General features: G+C 37.7%; 1 protein-coding gene across 2 annotated transcripts in view; it reads left to right on the forward strand.

The window, feature by feature from the left end:
- The window catches only part of LOC5571274, a 138,123-nt gene that overhangs the window by 31,613 nt on the left and 83,143 nt on the right, over window positions 1-23,367 (forward strand). The window contains exon 2 of one of the 2 annotated variants that reach the window (XM_021840211.1): window positions 5,099-5,842. In XM_021840211.1, the coding sequence (XP_021695903.1) occupies window positions 5,659-5,842 (184 nt within the window). In that variant the 5' untranslated portion in view covers window positions 5,099-5,658. The remainder of the gene's footprint in view (window positions 1-5,098; window positions 5,843-23,367) is intronic. The other variant, XM_021840212.1, reaches the window with a different exon arrangement.

The raw sequence follows: 23,367 nt of genomic DNA on the forward strand, positions 1-23,367 counted from the left end.
AACAGTACAAAATGCTTTAAATTCTCTAATTTCATTTATTTGGCTATCTATGTTCTCGAAATGCTACTTTGGAAAATGTTGTCAAGGCTCATAACGTCAAAGTGTGCATAAGAGTTCGAAATGTTCTGGAAAACGCTTTACACATTATAATTATATGTTACTGGTTTTCTATGTACTCGTAATGCTACTTTGGAAATAATTTTCCAGGCTAAAAACCTAAAAGTGAGCAAAATATTACAAAATTTCAACAGCACAAAACGCTGTACAGATTTCAATTCTATGTTCCCATAATGCAACTAAGAAAATAATTTTCTTGGTTCATAACGTTATAGCAAGCAGTAGTGAACCTTCTAAAATTTCAGACTGCTAGCATTTTGTGATGGCTACCCTCTTAAAATTTTCAATTTCGAACTAAGTATAATTTTTTGCTATCTACAATCGATCGATACACGTTTTGGACAATGATTTATTTTTATTCGCTTTTTGATTTTTGATTATTCTAATTTTTATTTTTGGGCATCCCTAACCTTTTCATTTTTTCTTGAAGCTTCTTCAGGGTCCCGTCGTTTTGACTATAATAAAATTTTGCCGTACTTTTGAAAATTTGAAATTTCTTACCTTTTTCTGGAACTTAAAATTATTTCAATTCCACCAGGCTCTTCTTCTGTGATAGGTGGATTGTAGAAAAGAATAAAATTTACAAATTTAGTATTACACGTTGAATAAGATCCAGGCATTAATAAGTTATAAAAATAATGTTTTTAATCATTTTTCAAGAACACAAAAATTATTCAAATGTCGTTTAAATCTTTCCTCATATGCTTAAGCCCATGGTTTAAGCCAAAAATAAAATCATTTTGATATTCGAACTAAGGAAAACTACACAACAAAAATTCAAATGGTACTCCGTCTAAAGGCGGGGTTGGGTATAAGAAGGTTAAAGCCTATCCAAAGGTGAATTGCTCTATTTCAGCTTACTTTCTCACAAGGCTTGCATTTTCAGCTACCCTCTTTGGAGACTTGCTTTATAAAACTTGCCCTGTATATAGCTTATTTTCTATTTGGAATTTGTGTTAACTATCCTCTCAAGAGGCTCGCTACATTTATTTAATCAATCATTTAATCGCTTTTCGTAGCAACTATCTTGAGAAACTCGCTTTTTGCTCTCTCAGGGGACTCACATTTTTGTAGCTTACCCTCTCAGGGGACTCACTTCCTGTTAGCTACCCTCTCATGAGACTCGCTTTTTATGTTAGCTAGCCTATCGGGGGACTCGCTTGTTTAGCTTACCCTCTCAGGGGACATACTTCTTTTTAGCTTACCCTCTCAGGGGACTCGCATTTTGTAAAGCTCACCCTCTCAGCGGGCTCGTTTTGATTCATCTACCCTCTTAGGGGACTCTTTCAGAACAGTTATCCTAATCTCAACTACAAACTTGTTTATTATATTCATGTTTCATTCTTTTTTTCTATTTTCAAATGCACTCAAACTAAACTGGGTATAGCAAATTTTATTATTTTTGATTTAAGCATCGAGAATACATTGATTTTCATTTCTTTTAAACAATAAAGCTAAAACATTTAGTAGCTTGGTATTCTATTTCTCTATTTATTTTCCAGGCTATCTATTTTCCTGGATCATAACGCAATGTCAACATAAGTGATAGTAATTTTCTAATATTAAAGAAGCTCAAAATGCTTTTAAATTTATATTTAATACTCTTATATTTTGTTATAACTAAACTCCGCTTCTAGTCTCCATAATCCCTACAGTAATTTGAAGTATAATTATTTAAGGCTCGAAAATCCATCATTCAATCATCAGCAATCATCAAAAATTGAAACCCGGTTTTTTCGTTAAAATTTTAACAAATTTTCATGAAAATCAATCATTGAAATAGAGATAGCAAGTACAATGCAATGATAGATTTTCATGAAAATTGCTCCGATTTTGAAAAAAAAGGTTTTGAAAATGTGTAAAACGATGATGGTTATATCCTCTTAATGATTAAATAATGCCCGCATTGTATATTTTAGAGCAAGGTGGGCCAAAAGTTTGGCCCTAAAGATATAATCAATATTTTAAAAACTTACAAATACCACACAGTGGACCTTCAACACCGATATGGGGCAAGAGTTCGGATCTAGTGTGGGGTAGAAGTTCCCTGACTGGAACACAAAGTATTGATACTTTTGTACCAGGAATATCTTTCACTTACTGTTAAATTATGTTTGCCATACATACATACTAGTTTGGGTCAGCAATTTTCCCAAAACAGGTTCAATTATAACATGTTGAAAAATAGCAGCTTTTCGCAAAACTAAAGCAAAATGCGGAATTTTAGTAACTTTTTCGCACTATCAAGCATATTTAGCTAAATTTACAGGCAAAACACAAGTTTTTTCGTGAGATAGATTTGGGCTTTGCCCCCGATGATTCCAACTTTTGCTTAACTATGCGCCTAACTTGGTTTTCAAACATATATGTAAAAAACTAATACATCTCGAAGCATCCTTACAATTTACCTAGCTTCGCCCTTACTTAAACAATCTTATGATGTAATATCTTCATTTCGTTTTATATAATGAAAGTTGGATCGAAAATTACGAATTTCACGTTCAAAAACATCAAATGGCTATAACTTTCTCAAATCTCAATCGATTTCTATGATATTTTGGGTGAAAGTCCCTTGCTTGAAGAGTATTCGAAATACTGTAACATTTGTTTCAAAATGAGATAGAAATATTGAAGAAAAAAAATGCCCCACTTTATTTTACACGCTGCATGCTGCATAATTAAGCTCGGAAAACACCATACACAGCTTGATGCCAAATTGCTCTAAAAACTTTAGATAATTGTCACCTAAATGTACGTAAGTCATCTGAAAATTTTATACAACTCAACCTGTGTGGATATTACCTTTGGTCATGAGGCTCTGAAAGATAGTTCGTTTCGCTTGAAGATTTGATTACATAGGGTTTCGTTCAACTTCGTCGTAATAGCTACTATTCGTCGTATCAAACTTAAAATGTTTCACTACGGCGGGTATTCCAACTTACCTGCAACATAGATTCATTTTCCGAATGTAATTTTGTGAAAGCTTTTATGATTCGTCCACCTGTACACCAAAAATGCAATGAAACTACTGTATTTCGATGAATAACTTCAGTTCAACTGTCCACTTTTCACTTTTTCACAGAAATCGCATGGACGAACACGATTTGAGAGAAATGCTTAGCGATCGACATCAGTCACACCACTTTCGAACACAAGTTTCTTCCCGCCCCCGTGGGTGACTTAGATCGCCGGGCACTTATTTTCACTATGGAAAATCTTCGTACTTCTTCACTGAAGGATTTCATTCCAATCACACGCCGTAAAACTTCAATTGATCACCAAACTTTACGAAAATTCCTCAACCGCCGCGTATAATAGGGCACTTGCAGCCTTTGTTTAGTGTGCCCAACGGACCCCTTTGATTTTGCTGGGAAACGTTTCGTAACGTGTTTTCCGTTCCAAACTGTTACCCAGCAAAATCAAAGGGAGCCGTTGGGCACACTTTTGTTTGCTGCAAGCGCCCTATTGAGAATGTAAACAAAGTTCAATCCGTCGTACTGAGAAAAAAAGCTTGTGCGCATCAATGTGTGCGCTGCGCTCGACGTAAAAATACGGTTCCTTTGATTGTGTTGTTTTCGCTGTACTGTGAGCAAATGCCATAATTGTACGGTCAAAAGGAATAGTGTTCATATGTTTGGGCAGAATTTTGATGACGAACAATGAATTTTAAAGGAAATTAGTATATTCCATCATGCTGAAGGAATGGAGGGAGATGCCCGTAGATCTATATATTCTAGTAAAACATTTTATTATGGCGTTGATATATTGTGTTTTAACCACTCGATACATCACAGTGAGCCGTAAGTTGTGGGACGAATCTGGAAACTGATTGCAACGGAGTTGAAAACGATACGACGGATTGAGAATACGATAAGATGCATTTTCTTTGCATTATTTCCAAAAACAGATCAAGATTTATCAAAATGTTATTGTACAATGCTAAAGCCGTTTTGAGAAAGAATTGTTTGGCATCGGTTTGTATCAGCATCATTCACTGCAATACTGGGAAAATTGCAGCTCTCACTGACCAATGCTTAATACGATGGATACTAGCACATCACCCTACAAGCAGTGTTATATGGCAGCAGTCTCAGCAGTCAAAAAAAAAAATGGATGAGTAGGCTCACTTTTTTGACCCATTGTCTCGTTTTTCCACAGGCAATAATTTCTCGTTAGTCTGGTAAAATGATAGTAATCCTTTCAAACGTAAACAACAATTCAACGTTTCACGCATAAAACAGGGTTTCGTGCAACATACTCACCAGATGATGATGGTGTGCACTGGACGATGGATTCTAAAAGAATTTGTTACGTCTGTTTGTATGTGATTCTTATTCCGGACACAACCTTACTCTTGCTTCATATTCCGAGCACTTTGATTTGAATGCCGGATAGCTATAGAAAACAGAATTAGAATAGTCAAATTATAAATTAAACACAGCCGTTAGGGAGACGTCAATACTTATTGCAAAGTGTATAATTTCATCGATTGCTACATAAAATGTTTATTAAAAGCACATATTAATTTTGGAATATTTGGAGCAAAATCTTTCCCATACAAAGAAGAGTATCCGGAAAATTTGAGTCAAAACGAAAAATCGGTATAAAGTTTGTTCATAAGCCTACAAGAGATCACTGATTGCACTTTAGATCTAAACACCTGTTTTCCGCAGAGTTCGCGGCTAACCAAGAATACTAAAGAAAAATTAGCATTATAGATGGCATAGCTTTACACATGATATTCTATTTAAGAATACGGAAACCATTATCTAAATGGAAGTTTTAGTGTAAATATTTTGTAATTTGTAGATTAATACCGGTACCTATGAACCCTATACTTCCCCCCTCATCTACGCCCCTGTCTCAAGCCAACCACTAATTACGCCCAACTCTTCGGATCCGGCCCACGCACTTCCAGCACCTCCGCCGCAAATCGAATTTTAATGAAGTTTTTTTTTCTCTCTCCTCCCTGTGTGTGTAGGTACTTTCAGTTTCGTGCCGCATGTTCCACTACTGAGTCAACCCCGGCTATCGAGCATCTCCTCAAAACCGGAAGCAGGAATCGATCAACCGTCGCAGCAATCGGGCCGCAAACTGCGATCAGAAGAGCATTTCCCGCGGCCTACTGTGTGTTTGGTTGTGTGTGATCGAATGGTTACCGAAATAGCGCACTTTGTGCATTGTGTGACTGAGCTGTGATTTGTATCTCCACATTGGAGAAGTCGGTAATCACACAAACAAATACGGTTGCGACGAAGTGGATCGAAAAGTGTCTCAAAATAAAGTGTCATTCAGTGGTGGAGCGTGAAGCGCTCGAAGTGTGAAAATTAGAAAGGTCCCGTTGAAGTTGGAAGACCTCGGGCTTTGTTAGGCAGATTCCGACCCGAGGATCCGATCAAAGTGTGAAACCTGATGCAACTGATGGTTATTTGTTAGGCAATCAATGCGAGTGGAGTTTGAGTGTGAGTTTCGGTGAATAATATAGTTTTGGGGCCAAGTTGGTCCGATGTGCCAATAGTAGCGCCAATAGTCGAGAGCACCATGAAGATGAACAGAGCTAGGAAGCTGTCACTGTGCGGCGTAGTCGTGGCAACGGTGGTGATCGCTGTGCTACTTGGATCAGTTGCCGAAGCACACGTCGCGTTGACGTTTCCACCGGCAAGAAAGTATGACCTCGATTTTCTGGACAATTCGCGCACCAAAGCGCCCTGTGGGATGCCGAAAGGTGAGTAATGAAGCAGCTCCTCTTACTTAGTAGATATCTCTACCGCTATACAGTGTGGTTTCGATTTGATCACGCCCTTGAATTTTGCGAAACGAAAAAAAAAACATCTGTTTCGAATTCAATTCTCGATTACTTTTTCAAATCAATGTAAGTAATTTTCATACGGTTTAAAAAAAAATACTTGAGAAGATTCAAAAGTTTTCTTCTAAACTACGATGAATGGATAATCTAGCTTTGCTTGATAATAAATCTTCGAACTGTTTAGTGGAATAGTAAACGTCCGTGTTGTGTAAGCTGAATTCGAGTCTAGTACACGGCACTGAAGACGGCCTTACAGTTGAGGTCGAAATACGCGTATCTGTCACACTAAGCTCTTACGGTGAATTTCACCGTAATCTCAACAGCTGAACAGCTCGGTGAAATTAAACACCGTAATTTCGTCGGAAATTTACGGATTCCGGTGAATTTTTACCGAATACTGTGAAAATTTACCGTACTCCGTAAATTTATTTTACCGAACCGTTCAGCTGTTGAGATTTCACAGGAATCCGTAAAATAATTTAAGTGTGGTCAAAAGATAGAAACTCTAGTCGAATTAAAAGGTATAGTACTAAATTTGGTTTTTCATCTACTTAACTTAACTTAATAAAACTCGAATCAAAATCGTGATAAAACCTTACTTGAAAATGGCGAGTAGTCAATTAAAAGTGTGATGATAAAACCGAAACACCACTGTCTCTATGCTTATGCTCGTGTTCGGGATGCTGGACGGTGGTGTCGATTTCACACCTTGTTTCCGTTTGGCCGAGCGATAAGTGGATTGAGATTAGTCAATGGGTTACCGTCCAGCCTGGCCACTGGATGTGAAAGTGTGGCCCCAGTTTCACAGACAAGTCGTCTCCATTGCAAAATGGCTAAAATCAGTCGTAAATGTGACAAATACGGAGGCTTCTTTCGTTGAAGAAGAAAATAAGGTCTTTTCCGCCAAACTAAGTGGTCTGATTCGAAAAGCACAGCTTCATCAAAATGCACAGGCCCTTTCAATTCGAACTGATCGTGTAATAGCCAAAATAAACTTTTCTGCAATTCATTTGTTGCGTAACAACGCTGAATTCCACAAAACCATCGGTAACGCGAGCCCTTCGCACGTTTCGAGGCGTAAATTAGGCACAGGAAATCGAAAATGAAAGCATAAAATTACCACCGGTAAAATCTGATCTCCTAACCGACAGACCTGCCAACCCGAGAGTCGAACACGTGCCCCACTGACGGGCGGATTCGGAGATCGATCATTTCATGATCATGATCATCGACAGTTCAACATTACAACATTCATCGGGCGCCCAGCAGAAAAATATAATGTAATATCGTGCGCCCTTAGTTCAGTGCTGTTTATCCATTAAACTTCTAATTACCAGGGACAGTATAAAAGTTGGGAAAAACATGGCCACGCCACCATGGCGTTACAGAGCTGCAAGTGCCACTCGAACATGGGAGGTCAAAAATTTAGCGGCACTCGACAACGACGAAGGCGACGACGGCGGCAGGTTTATGAATTTCTTTCCATCCTTGGTGACCCAGTCATCAACGGTTTGCGCAGAATCTCTTGTGCAAAAGTCACAAGCAAGCAACAAAAATAATAAAATGAAACAAAGTGTCACCATGGCTACAGCGGTTCTCAAATTTTTTGAGAGGCACATAGTTATCGGAGGAAATTATTTCTTGTTTTTCAATCATGTGAAAGATGATTAAAATTAAATCGAAATTTTCGATCCCCATTACTCACTTATTCTTAGTCCATCTGTTTTATCGGCTGTTGGGCACATAAAGAGTTAATCATCATAAAAATGTTCGCGTGTTTGCTCTTATTATTTATATTTTTTATATTTACTTTTTTTTTTCGAGCAGTCTATAGATAGCTGTGTAGTTTCAGTAGCGGTTGTTTCAATTGGATAATTGAAATTAACACTACGGACTACCTGTTTTGGTGGTAAAAGTCTACCTCACAGGTGATTCTTAATTTATAGAGTGATGAAGATTCATGCTTACCGTAGCTAAAAACGCTCAGTGAGGGGGTCTAAATTAGGCCTATCCGTAATCCGAGCCTGTGGAGTACCATGGCGCCTTCTATTGTATTGTGCTACCCGGAGCAATCGTGCAGGTGATCTCCAGGTAATTGGCTGCCCTTCTTCAATCTCAAGCCTGAGCCTAATTAAGAGTGAAATTATGGATATGTTATTAGTTAATTTATATTACCACCTATATGGTTTCGTATTGTGCGTTTCATATTGTAAATTTTGCACCTTATCGGACGCGACGATTTTTGATCGTCGCTAGTCATCCAGCCGGTGCGAATTTGACGTTTCCCCCAGTTTTACCAACACAACGGCAAATAACCTCCTTTGATTATTTTGTTGGCGACGATTTTGTCGGTCTGTTTGTACATTTTTGTGCACAGCCCCATGGAACTGTTGACGATTCTTAACCTCCCGAATGCATTAAGAATAACTTACACATTATGCATTAAGGTTGAAAATTGGCCCATGAGTCTGCATAGCTCTCAAAAATTCGTCATTGAACCAATTTTCATTCTTTTAGTTTTATGTGGAAGATATGGAAATTTTTGTGAGTATCGCCATTCTAGGCACAAGGCCACAAGGGAACCTGGAACCTGTTTCAGAAGGAACTGGCGTTTATCATATTCAGCACTTCATATACATGCATATAACGACGGTTTAAATTTCTTCTTTCCGATTAACAAAAGTACTAAGAGGACCAACATTTAGAATTGACCGGATTTGGTCGGAGTATTTCTGAACCGGTTTCACTAGTGTGTGATGTGGACATTTTCAAACCATCATACAGTTCTATCATGCGTCAGCTCAAAATACACGATTTTTCATCCAGATGTAAATGTGCACCATGCAAACATCTGGCTTTACTTCCCTACTGGAACAAAGCCTGCTTCTCTTCTTCTTTTTCATCTTTCTGGCATTACGTCCTCACTGGGACAGAGCCTGCTTCTCAGCAGTTATTAACTGAGAGCTTACTGTGCCAATGCCCATTTTTGCATGCGTATATCGTGTGGCAGGTACGAAGATACTCTATGCCCCGGGAAGTCAAGAAAATTTCCAACCCGAAAAGATCCTCGACCGGTGGGATTCGAACCCACGACCCTCAGTCTTGCTGAATAGCTGCGCGTTTACCGCTACGGCTATCTGGGCCCTGCTTCTCAGCCACAGTTATTAACCGAGAGTCTTGCCATTTTACTATGTTTGCCTTTGTATATGGTGTGGCAAGCACGAAGATACTCTATGCCTGGGAAGTTGAGAAAATTTCCAACCAGGAAAGATCCTCTACAGGTGGGATTCGAACCTATGCCCCTCTTTCTGATCTTGCTGAAAAGCTGCGCGTTTACCGTCAAGGCTATATGGGCCTCTTAAACATGAGTTTCCATACTCGGATTCCATTTTCGTTATCACCAAATTATATTCAAGTCATTATTCATGTTTTAGATAAGTAAAACGACATTTTATTGCTGGCGAATTATAACTGGCACCAATCGCCATTTTGAGATCTGTTCAAATAAGGCACCTGACGTTCTTTCAGGAAAACCTCCAGAGATTCCTTCAAGAATTCTTTTCTAAATATCTCGAGTGACTCTTCTAGAGAATTATCCTGAATTATTTCGAAGATTCTTTCTGGGATAATCTATATCGTAATCCTTACAGCTATGTCTTTACTAGGGCTTTTGCCAGAAGTTCCTCCAGATAAAACATTTGTTCGCCATGATACATTTTAGACCGGTTCCGATAGGGCTCCAAAAATATACTAGCAATTCCTTCAGAAGTTTCTCCAGAGATTCGATAAGGGACTCCTCCAAGAATTCCTGCAAAAAAAAAAAATATTAACTGGGATTCCTTTATAGATTTCGCAAGGAAATCCTTTAGGAATATCCCTAGTGATTTCTTCATAGATTCCTTCAGTAATTTTTTTACTGGGATTCTTTCAGGAATTTCTCCCAGAAATCCTCCAAGATATATTTCAGGAATTCTTGCAGGAAAGCTCCGGAATTTTTCAAGATATGTTTCAAACGATTTCTCTTGCATTTTTTCAGAGATTCCACTAGAAAATCAAACATTCTTGCAGAGATATCTTCTAGGCTACACTTTCTCTTTTAATTTTTTGGAGGGATGATTAGAGTATGTTAAGCTTCAATTAGTGGTTTTCATATCTTCAAGGTTTTCTATGAAATTCACTAGGACAATTTCTTCAAGGATTACTTAAGAGAAAGTGATTTCTTCAGAACTTCCTCCAAGAATTCCTCTACGGAAACATACAAGTAGTCCAATCAAGATTCTTCCAGGAATTATTCAAGATATTTCTCTAGTAATTTCTTCAGAATTTCCTCCGAGGATTCCTCCACGGAAACACACAAAGTTATCTCCAAATATTCCTCTCAAGATTCTTCCAGGAATTATTCCGGAGATTTCTTCAGGGATTCCTCCCTGAGTCACTCCAGGGATTCAACCAGGAATTTTTGCAGGTGCTCCACAACTCACAAATTCCTTCTTGCAGGAATTCTTCTAGAATCGTGACATGAATTATTCTAATGATTTCTCCAGATAATCCTCCAAGGATTTCCAAAAAAATTTTCCAGGGACTCGTTCTGGGCCTCCAAAAAATCGTCCGGGGATTTCTCCAAGAGTTCTTCTTGAAACTCTTTCAGAGATTCTCCTATGAATTCCTGCAGGAATTTCGTCAGAAATTATCATAAGAATTAATTCAGGGATTATTCTTGGCTCTACATTAATTCCTTTTGGAAAATCTCTTCATGAAATCCTCCAGAGATTTTTTCTGGGATTTGTCCAAGAATTATTCCAGGATTTCTTCAGAAAAAACTTTACAGGGCTTTTCCAGGGATTTCTTTACAAATTCCACCTGCAAAATCTCCACAGCGATTCTACTTGGGATGCCTTCAAGTATTCTTCAGAAATTCTTACAGAAATTCTTTCAGACGCCCTTCTGAATTTCACAAAGTATTACACAAAGAATTTCACAAAGGATTGATTCAGAAAAATGCCTAAACGATTTCCTCTACAAATTGTTCCAGGGATAAGCTAGTGGACAATCAACTGCATATTGTAATGAAATATGCTTTTCGTCTACAAGGTCTTTATTATAAAAAAAAATCCGTTACAAAGCATTTAGCCGCATCGATCAAGGAGTGCGAGTTCGATTCTCGCTTCAGTCCGGAAAACTTTTTATCAGGAACGTGTTGCGACTGTGAAATTGGGCGTTGCATACTAGTCCGTTGTCAGGTGTGGTGCTTCCTTCAAAGGATAAATCGTCCGATTGAAAGCATTTACACATAGGTGTCTTTAAAAAAAGTTGTCTCCAGCAATTGCTCCAGGAATCTCTTCCGGAACTTATATAGGGTTTTCTTTAGGGAAGGAGTTCCTAGAGGACTCTAAGAAAATTGCAAATGGAGTTCTGGATGAATTCTTATTGACTTTGATGAAATCCCTGGAAGAACTAATGGGCGTTGGATTTTTAGAGGAGTTCTCGGAGAATTCCCCGGAGGAGTTTTTGTGGGTCCAGAACGAATCTGTGGAGTAGTTTTAAGAGGAATCCCTGGAAGATTACCTTAAAAAGCCTTAGAATAGTTCATGTAGCGATTTTTTCCTGGATGCATGCATGAGAGAATTTATAAAGTAAACCCTTGAGGAGTCCCTATAGGAATTCATGAAGTTATTTCTTGTAGAGTCCCTAAATGAGTTTCTTCAGGAGAATTTCTGAAGCGATTCTGGAGGAAATCTCAGGAATAATTCTTAGCAGAGAATTATCGAGAAATATCTGTAGTAATCCAGAAAGAAATCGTCGTACTGTAGCTTGGAGAAAGCATTGCATAAATCATTGTAGAGATATTTCTGGAGGAATCTTTAGAGTAGTCCCCGACCAGATATAAGAATAAGATTATAACAGAACTTAAATTTGTTTCACCAAATTAGGATGATAGTGTTGTCTAATAACACAGAACACCTAGATATAAGAAATGAATGTAATGTTTGGAATGATACTAATAAAGATACACAAAAAAATAAAGATTGTATCAGAATGTGTTGCTATGATAAGATTTTATTATATCACCAGTTTTTATAAATCGTATGCCGTTAGCAGTTGAAATAACAAAAATTCTGAAAAAATGAACACAAAATAAATATAGAATATAACAAATCCAATTAAAATTATAGCAAACTCCTGAAATAATCCTTGGAGGAATCCCTGGAAAAATCAATCAATTTTTCAGCTTCATTAATCTTGATTTGTGCTCTTAAGAACTTGAGATTTGACTTTTAATCAGCTTGTTTTATTTACCACATGAGGAATCATCCACTGTAAATGATTTCAGATTTATTATTTTCCCTGAAAAAGGCCCCGAACTAGGGTGAGATATTGAATTCTTATTTCTGGCCGGAAAAGACAAAAATTGAGGGAAATTTCTTGATATTGGATTACTCAATATAGGCAATCGCCCAATCTTCAAATATCTACTAGAAAAAGAGTATCAGAAAACCTCAAGAAGCAGATGGGATTTATCCTATGCTGCTCAAGAAGGAATTTGAGTTTATGAAAAATAATTTGAAAACACTAAGCAGTTTTTCTACCGGGTATATCCAGAGATCCTGGCGTAATATTACTGTAAAGTTTATCCCCAAAGGAGGACGTATGTCGTATAATGAAATACAGAATTTAATACTAATCATATATCAATTTATACTCTTTCTTTGTGATATGTTTGGAGTGCATAATTAATCACCACATCTGTCTTTTTGACAATCATGCTTCTTCGTTCAAATTAATATGACAACCACTATGGACTATAGCCTCTAGAAATCATTCGTGTAGAAACAATCCTGCTTGGGTGTTTTCTTGTATTGAAGGTGCTATTGATCGATGCCATATTGGAAACTGTACGAAATAATTTCTTACAATAATTACCAATTAGGTTCATCAAATGCTCAAAAACGGTCATCTCTTGTAGACATTTCGTCAGGCTTGTGATATTGAATGCTTGTGCTTGAGGAACTGTATTTATTCATCTCGCATATGTCGTGCTCGCGATTAAACGAAGCAAAAGTGATTCGTGAGCCTCTTCGGAGCTGTTCAGAGCCAATTGAGTTTTAAAAAATCAATTTACCCTCGAAGATTTCTATTTTTACAAGGGTTTTCACTACAAACTGGTAGTTTACCATCGATTTGATGAATATACAATTGATTTGTGAGGTGTTTCGTGATGCGAACATTTCACCCGGTAATGGTAATTTCTTCCAACACTGGAAATGAATTGACTGAAATCCTGAGCCAGCTGTCCTAGGCGAAGTTTCAGATCAATTCTTAAGCGGCAACTCAGCACAAGTAATACTGGAATAATTTGGAGTAGTGGTGTCAAACAGAATTGTATATGACTGACGCATTTTCAAGGGTGGTGAAGTATTTAACTGATCTGTAAGCAGAAAAACAGAATGTTTTCCGGCTACTGCCGACTCAACTTACACCTGACAAATATTCTAAATACTGATTCATTTATGAGTGTTACTTGTGATGCCGATTATGTAACTTCGTATCAACCTGATAACCCGAGCAAAGTCGAATCACAACCGCATAACATAGCAATAACAAGCTCTATTGTCGAGATTTACCTCAACTCGTTGTGATAAGCAGCTGTGGGCTTTTACACTCATGCGTTTAGCAGCACCCTGTTTAGGGCGTTGTTCGAACCCCTCGTGGTATGGAGCTATATGCGATTTAGGCTCATCAAGGGACCCACACCCATTTCCACCCATATTTCCCTTTCCTTTCCCATCTGGTAGATGATGAGCTAACAACAGAATTATAGGGCTAAACACTACTCAATATCAGATCGTTGGAGAGGAGTCAAAGGCGAAGAAGCACAAATAACACTGTATAAAATGTATGATGCGTTCCGTAGTGTCGATTATTCAATTCAATCAACCACTACCCGAGGAGGAACAAACAACTAGCAATAATCTATGCATACCTTTCTTACGATACGATAATAAGGTATTATTCAGTAGTTAAAATGTCAATTTGATATTAAAATGGTATTGAAAAAAAATGTTTGAAACAATTAAAAATACTTGATTGAGGTATTCAACAGCTACTGAGGACTACTGAAGCTGAAGGTATTGAACTACTATTGAAACATTTCACTTTTATATGAAAATCTATCATGTATTATTTAGGTATTACAATACAGTTTGGTGTTTGTAGAATATGCATGAGGTATTATTTGAAGTATTTAACTATTTATGCAGTGCTCATTCATACCTCATTCGGGTTGTAAGTATTAGAAATTACAAGGAATACCTTTTCTCCTGCTTGGGTACAGATGCTACGCAGTTTTTTAGAATTATCTGAAAAAAAGATACTACTTGAGTTAAATAGTTGTTGTTGATTATTTCTCATTAGCTTAATAATTGACAAAAAGCGTAACATATGAAAGGTTCAACGAATTGAAAATCTTAAAGCCAATTGCTTCAACATCACTTTACTACAAAGTTGCTCTGGTTTAAATGCCCAATCGGCAATCGCAAAGAAGGAATGCTTCCTCAATGAAATCCACTGAAAGCAAGCTGAAATCTAAAAGTAAAAATATCATTGTTTATCGAAACAAACGAATCAATTAAAACTGACACTCGAATGATCGAACCAATGCTACCGACAAGGGTGCAGCAAATGATACAAATAAAAATGTTTCCCGAGTGAACGATATAGACGAGGCGAATTGCATCAATCCTCGCATTCCCAACGTGCCACGATCTCATTGCTGAAACAGCCAACGTTTTAAGGGTAATCAACCGAATAACAACGAGACCGTGCTGGCAGCCTCAGGTAATCGACGCAATACTAACTGCCGGAATGCGCAAGTACCGATGATCTAGGTACCGGATACGGTTTTCATCGAAATAATACGCTTGAAAGGCCGTACGATGGTTCACAAGTTGGTTTCTATGATTAATTCGATCCCTGCAAACCTCACTATCCGGGGAGACAACTGTATCGAACAGGACCCGATCAGGGTTGCGTTTCTGCCTCCAAAGCCGTTGATTGGACTGTGAAATGGGTTTGATCGACCGCTTGGTGCAATTGGTGCTGGCAAATTTCGTCGTACATATGTGCCTATTTTGCAAACAGCAACAGTCAGTGTTGGGTCGAATGGGAGCCAAGGCGGCAAACACGACCGGAACGTGGTTGGAATGCTGAGTTTAGGGTGGGTGGTGCGTGCCTTTCATAAATCCAAACTATGCACGCCCGTCAACCACCAGCGGTTGCTGATTGCCATTGCTATATTGCGGACTTAGCCTTGGTTTTATCGGTTTAACCTCCAGCGAATGCGCAAAAACGAACGACAGCGTGCCGGGTGAATGCAAATCACACGTTTACATTGTGCTTCGCAAAAGCAGGTGATTGGAGTTCAAGCTTTTTGAAGAAACCAGACTTCAGTTGCACAGACGTAACAGCGGTGGAATTTTATTCGAAAACACTTTAAAAGAGGATTTACAATTTTCTATGTTCCGTACCTCACAAGCAGAGGCGTGCACATGGTGTTTCACACTATCATATTTAAGACTTAAAGATTACGGAGAAATTTCATCGTAATCTCAGCAGATGAAAATCGCTACCCATCAGGAATCGGGGCTAGCTACCACTAAGTCAGCTTTTACTGCTTGTTAGTGATATGCAAAAACTATAACAAAAGAAGCTCATACCTGTCAGAGTGGCTATCAAATGGTTTCACAGGAGTTCGATAAAAATAATGCTGTCAGCGAGCTGTTCTTTAGTATTTTACATGGTTACAGTAAATTGTCCTTGTTTTTCGGATTTTGTCGATAAAAAAATAGATTTCAGGAAAATATGCATTTTTGTTGTTACAGGTAAAATTCTGTGTTTTTTTTACAGGATATGGTGAATTATTCTTCGTTTTTATTCGCCTTCTACAAGCTCTAATGCACATGATCGTGTTCCGTGAAACATTACCATCGGATGATAATTTTTGTGTATTTCTTTAGTAATGAATAACGAAGTTTTAAATCAATCGGTTTATATCTCGGTTTTTCACACCATGTGACCTGTAGAGATGTCAGTGGAAATACACCCTTTTGAATTTTTCAAGTTTCTCGAATGCTGTTCAATGGAAATTGCAGTTCATGTACTAAATCATGACCAAATCTGTCTCAACCGGTCTCATTTGAAAGAAAATACTATATGCTTAGTTTTGAGAAAGTTTCGAATCGTATTTGACTTGTTTACTATTTGAGAATGTCCACAAGTGCATAATATACCGTGATGAATCAATATCCGGACGCTTAAGCAAGGGCCAATGTTCAAACGCAGTTTTGAATAAGTTTCCTTTGAGTTGAGATTAAGTTTAATTGTCTTACAGACAGTTTCATATTAGATCTGGGTACTAGTGGTAAATTTTATGTTTAAATTAACAATTATAATATGAAAATCGCTGATAAAATGAGATATGTCTTGTTTTTAAATCCGGACACCAGAAGCAAATCTTGTATTTAAATCCGGACACTTTCGAAACAAAATCCGGACAGCTGCACGTTCCACGAAAAATTCGTGCAATAATTTAAAAAGAAAAGCTTTCATCGATTAAATATCTAATCCGTAAGAACTTCAGGTATGAACGAGCATAATGGAGCACATTATTGAATGAAACATACATATATTTTAGCTTCGCTTACCTCACCTGACGCTAAAGATATCCGATTTGGCACTGTGGATTCGAACAGTTTCACTGATGATTTAAATCGATCGTTTTCAGGTATTCAAACGGCATTCTGGTCACTGATAACGCTTTTGGCAATAATGTTATACTAATATTGATTATCATTATTAAATTAGGTGCTTGAACAATTAACATACATGATAAAACGGTGTCCGGATTTGAAGCCACTTGCCTGTAATTCCGGACAGTATATATTCACCACTTTAAATGCTTATTTGCTCCATATTTTAAGGCCGCGAAGTAACCAAATCCTCGAATAGTCGTCGCTTTCACTTTTATGTTGGAAAAACTGATCAAACAATATAATTAAAGGCCGGTTTTCGTTCACTAAATGTTGTGATGCATTCGTCGCCGTTTGGTGAAATTGAACTTAAACTGACGTCTAACCGGGGAAACATTTTTGTTTACGTTGAATATAATAGTGAAATGATCAGCAGTGTTAAAAGTGTAAGTTATATGTAAATTCAAACATATAACCATTCAATTTTACTTTTAATAGATAGAAATTATCAGAGTGTCCGGATATTGGTACCGTCCGGATTTTGATTCACCACGGTAGAGGTCCTTCAAAAATTAGGCAATTTATCATAGCTAGTGTAAGATATCTAGGAAGGTGGTAGATCATTTGGCATGAAGTCGTTTGGTATAAAGCCGTTTGGCATAAAGTTGATCGGCATAATAGTCATTTGACATAAAGTCATTTGACATAACGGTCGTTTGGCATAATAGTCGTTTGGCATAATGAGTTTAAAACCAAGGATTACATCCGTTTTTTAGTTTCCTTCGATTTCCACTGACGACATCAGGCTTATTTTGGAATTACTGGTACAAGAAAAGGTGCTTTATTCAACAATATTATTCTTTTGTATAAATTCAATGATTACCGGCGGATGAGAAAATATTGCAAATAGTAAATTATTGTTTACAAACAGATTGCCCTTCTTTCAAATACAAATTATTCATTTGAGTTTTGCTATCGGAATAAATTTTGGTACTGAAGCTATTGATATATTTATCACAAATTTACCCATCTCTCAAATATTGATTGTTCTTTCGAAATATGATGTAACAATAATTATAGTTATTACAACTGTGAATTTAATTTTAAATGAATTTTACCTTTTGAACATAGACTGTTCTTTGGCGCTATATTATTCCAATAGTTATAAGGGTGACAAACGAATATATTAACCTGCCCAAGTTATTAGCAATAAGAAATATAAATAATGATAAATCGATGGCTGCAGTTCTCTTATAATACCAAATGCAATTTTCACTATTCTTTCGTTTAGTTTTGTTGTAATTGTTTGTGGCGATCACTCCAATCCTCTATTGTTTTATTCATTTTTTTCTTCCTTCAAACATAGACTGTTCTTTAGAGTTGTATTGTTGTAAGAAAATATTGGGTAAAGCCTTTTTTGATACATTTTGCTGTCTGATTCATTCTTTCAAGCCTTGCTGTTAGAATAACCATTGCTTCGAATCGTGCTAATATTTTATGCTAATTATTTTTTTTTTATAAAAATGATAGTTTCAATTACAAACAGTTTGTAAGCAATCACAGTAGCCCATACTTTTTCGCTGATATTTGGCAGTGCTTCCCTTAAACATACACAACACGAGCGATCAAATGAATGTCGAAAAAAAAATGTCAATTGAATGCCACTGACCACAATAGCTTCGCTAAGAAACGTTATGGTTTTGTTTGTTTCTGTTCTGCTTTGTTCTGTGTGTGACATTCTACATAACAGGCAAGATCAAACTATTCATGTTGCTTATGATCCGATGTCGGAATTCTATGCAAAACTTATGATTTATGCAAATGTCATCGTGTCAGACGACATTCAATTGATACTTTTTTGTGTTTGTCGACATTCATTCTAAATCTCGCGCTGTGACTGCTGACCATGACAACGAAACAAACGTGCGACATATCAATTTTCATGAATTTGCAAATCAAGTCTACAGATAGTTCAAATGTATTTGAATTCCCGATATTCTGGGGGAAATGGCCTCTAAACTGTTGGTTCTGAAACATAGCTGGCGACATCAAACTTCATAAATTCACAAATCAAAGCTGAAGAAGGGTAATTCGAAGGTTCCTGGATGACTTAGTAACATGCCAGGTTGTTTTGGATAGCCTGTTCCCCAGAGAAAGTGGCCATTATATTGGCGGTCTTGAGACCTATCTTGCGACATAACAAATGTCAGTAAAAACCAATATTTACCTCTGAACTGGAACGAACGATATCAGGTCAAACAAAGCTTGGGTAGTGTTTTCGGCGCTGAACATGTTGAAGTGCAGAGTGCAATACCCATGTTTACACTAATAAACGTGTTTCTGATATCGCTCTTCCCATACGTGTCCGTTCACTGAACTTCCTATCTTTCTTTGATGTATTTCTCGTATGTAAACAAATGGAAACATGTGACAACATTCAAGCTGTTTACAAACATGGTATCCATTCTAATAGGTTCTAAACGGTTTTCTGAAAATTGACTCGCATTCCAATGATTTCATTTTCGAAATTCTCTCACGACACCGTTGCCACTTCAAAGCTCTACCATAGATTCCTAACTCGAACAGAGCTTGAGATCACATTGCGAACTTATTTTGATGTTGTGATGTCGCAGATTTTAACAACTCAGCATTTGTTTTAATTTTTGTCGTTTTAACGGGTAAATGAAATTCAATTAAATAGTTATTTATGCAACAAGGTGCAAAATGATGATTTTAGAGGCTCGCCGAGTTGGATAAATACGACGAGTGCTGAAAAAATCGAGTTTTGCAACGAGTTGCATACAACATTTTTTGCTATTACATGCGAAGTATGGACCAAGATTATTATAATGACAGGATTACCGATCTTAGCAGTCAGTGGGTGCGTGGTGTGGTTAGCTGCGGGGAAGGCGGAAGTGACAGCTGGTGAGTTGGCTAGCTGGCGGGTTTGTGTATTCAACCGTTTCTATGGGGTTGTTAGGGAATGTTTACTCCAACAAACATAAACACAGTAAAGTGAAAATTTTCCCCAGCATTTTGTCACGAATCAAATTTTTGTCTTTAATGTAGTATTCCGATGTTTTGTGTCGAAGAAAAGCAGATTATTTGAAAAATTGGTTTACAATTGCATGTAATGTATGGGATGGTACACAAATTATGTCACGCTAAATTTCAACTTTTTTGGCCCCCTCCCCCCCTTTGCACGTTTTTTGAATGAGTCCTCCGAAATTTTTGTAAGGCTTGTCACGCTTGGCTTGACCCCCTCCCCCCCTCGAAGCGTGACGTAATTTGTGCATGACCCCTATGTAAATGTGGAAATTCCGAATAGTGCAGCGCCACCAACCACCGATGGTCTACCGATGAAAGAGAGGATGCGCCACGGTGTCGCCGTCTGACGATGACGGTTGTGTTCTTGTAACTTTATCTCGTAAGTTAAGTCATTCTACTATCAGTGCATTACACAGTGAAGTCAATTCAGATACTTTGCCGCGTATACCACACAGATGTGAGTGTAAAAGAAACATTCTATACTTACTTTGTCACGCCATGCATCTGATATTTCAAAATGGCGGAATGGGAAATCTGACACATTGGACTGCCTCCCTTCTAGATACCTTGGTATGGACTCAATATTTTCCAATCAGGTAGACTGTGATTCATGCATTCTACATGACTGTCACAAATTTTCACCATCGAAGCTAAGGTAAGATACCGGATAAATTATAAAGTTATTCTTAATTTGCCAAATTGCTTATACCTGTATCCTGAACCGTGTAGACCCGCGCTTCCCAAACACGATTTTCGCGGCGCGAAAAAGCGATCCTGTGAACGGCTGGTGCGCCGCGAAAACCGTGTTTGGGAAGCTTTGGTTTAGACGCAATAAGCGCCGGACTTTTTGGAGGTAAAATAGCTTAATTTATTGCCTCATCTACTTTTGCTAGACGATCCTATTCTGAATCAGAAACGGTCACCTGAGTCGGATTTGGATCGTTCAACGGATGTAAAATAAAATATCAATCCTTGAACAAACCAGAGCAATTCGATGAATGGTTTTCACGGACACTTTGAAATTAAGTTGAGGATTACCAAAACAGTACTGAAAAGTGCTACTTTTCAGCACCGATAACAGTGCTGAAAAATAGCACTTTTCATCACTGTTTCTTTAATTAAGAAAAGTAGGCCGTTATGTAGTCTATCTTCTTGATGAAAAGTAGGATAATATATAACGGAATTGCAAAAAACTACTTTTGTTATCAGTGAAAATAAATTGAAAGCTTTTTTCTGCTATCACGGAGAACAAACTGAGAACTCATTAAAATATACATATCTTTGTTTGATTTAGAAATGACTCTGCTACAAGATTTTTCTTTAATATTCTCATAGTGTTTATAGGTTTATAATTTATAGCGCTTATAGGTTTATAATTTCAAATTGAAATGATAGCAGATTGAAAACAAAATATGATATCGTGAAATCAAATTGGGATATCAATTTGATGCTGAAAATCAGTTTTGTTTTCGACTTGCTTTCTTTCCGATGTGCGACTTTGCTCGGGACTCTGGTATCCCAAAGCTGGATCAATATTGTTTTTTCTGTCGGTACAACCCGGCGCTGCGGTAGCTGATAATGGATGAGTGTGTACGCAAAACGGGTCCAACTGGATTGATATGCAAATACCTGTCGCTTTGTGACCAACCCAGCAGCTTTTATCTCTCTACTGAACTACTTTTCTCCCGCACCCTGTTGTGGCGAGCTCCGAGGATAACCGGTCGGTCTCGGTAGGATTGGGGTCTCACTTTCAGACTCGACGGTAATCATCATAAAGCAGGCTATTTATTATTAGCTAGCGTTGCATACCTATTGGGAGCTAAACTGACCATAAAAGCATAACTGTCCCATATTGAAAAGTAGGCATAAATAGAGCTCAAAGTTGGAGGTTTGTCTTCTTATTCGAATGTTTATAATTGTTTTATATTGTCTTATGTTTCGAAACGGTATATCTCAGAGCATGGTTGATTTTTTTGAAACATTTTTTCAAACAAGCCTTTATTATGTCTTTAAAAATAAAATTTGAAAAAAACTACACAAATGTAGCTTTAATATAAATATAACAAAGTTTATACAGGCTTAAAAACAAAATCTTGCACAAAATGGCATTTTTTAAACATGGATGTTGCGATGAAAATATTTGTTGGTTCGAACCCATATGGGACAGTTATGTTTTTACGGGCGGTAAACTAGGCGAAAGTCGCCAGTTGGGCGCCAATCTGTCGAGCATAATTGGATCGATTATCTGACGGGGGATTAATTGCCAGACTAAGCGAGCAATTTTACACATATTCATTTGAGGACTCGCCTTTTCCCCTAATGACTGTACTGTCGTAGAAGCGGGAAGCGTTCTTCTTCGACTTGTCGACCCTAAAAGCACCGGAGTGATTCATTATGATGGGGCGTCGCCGGCCCATTTTTCTTCTCGGGAGTCAAGTGAAACAGTAATCGGTGAGATCGAGGTTGGAGCTGACTACAATCGCAACGTAATCCGTTTTAACGCTGGCTTGCTTTGCAAGTGAAGCCAAGACGTCTACGGCGATGATAGATGAATGTGGCAGTGTAGCGCTGGTAACAACACTCAGGAGTAGACAACTTGTATGCAGACCTAATGAGAGGTTTTCAAACCGTTGAAATGGCTGCAAAATGCAGTGGGTTTACTTGTTTTTGTGAGAAATAAGATGCGATTTATTTATTCGTAAAACTCATAATCTAACCTTCTTCATACTTTAGACATAGGTATTCTGTTATTTATGATCAGAAACCCTATTTATTTTAGTTCCAAAATAATCAAATTATCTTCAAAACACGCAAAAGGTTTGAAATGGTTTAGAAACTCTGGTTAAGTTAATTTCATTTCCGTGACCAGAAGGGAATGTTGGAAAAAATATCATTATTTTCACCGAACTTCTGTGAAATCATTTGACAGCCTTTTGTTTCAGTTTTTGCATACCGCTAGCACTCAGTGCCAGCTTTCGTTCAATAATAACGAGCCTGTTTCCTAATCGGTAGCTCGGGAGTTTAATTCCTGGTAAGATAGCCGTAGCGGTAAACGCGCAGCTATTCAGCAAGACCAAGCTGAGGGTCATGGGTTCCAATCCCACCGGTCGAGGAACTTTTCGGATTGGAAATTTTCTCGACTTCCCAGGGCATAAAGTATCATCGTACCTGCCACACGATATACGCTTGCAAAGTTGGTCATTGGCATAGTAAGCTCTCAGTTAATAACTGTGGAAGTGCTCATAAGAACACTAAGCTGAGAAGCAGGCTCTATCCCAGTGGGGACGTAACGCCAAAAAGAAGAAGAAGAAGATTGTTTTCGAGTTTTTCTTTATGATTTATTTTAGAAATTAGAATTGGAAATTAGAAAAGTTTCAAGAGAAGCACTGTCTGACGATGAAGTTAATTCTTCATCCAAGGACCCAGAGTGTCAAGAATATTTTCATTCTAATGTATCGATCCCACAGCTCACCAAATGATTACTCGAACGGCTTGAATTGAAAATTATCAAAAGACCTTCTCTTTTTCTGTCAAGTATGATTTTCATGGCAAGCACGGTCATGCCAATTCTCTCTTAAAGTGCTTGTCAATGCAAATTCCATGCAACTGCATGACAATTAATGATGGCGCTCCCATTTTCCATTGGCCAGT

This window comes from Aedes aegypti, chromosome 2 (genome assembly GCF_002204515.2).
Source record: "Aedes aegypti strain LVP_AGWG chromosome 2, AaegL5.0 Primary Assembly, whole genome shotgun sequence".
NCBI lineage: Eukaryota > Metazoa > Arthropoda > Insecta > Diptera > Culicidae > Aedes > Aedes aegypti.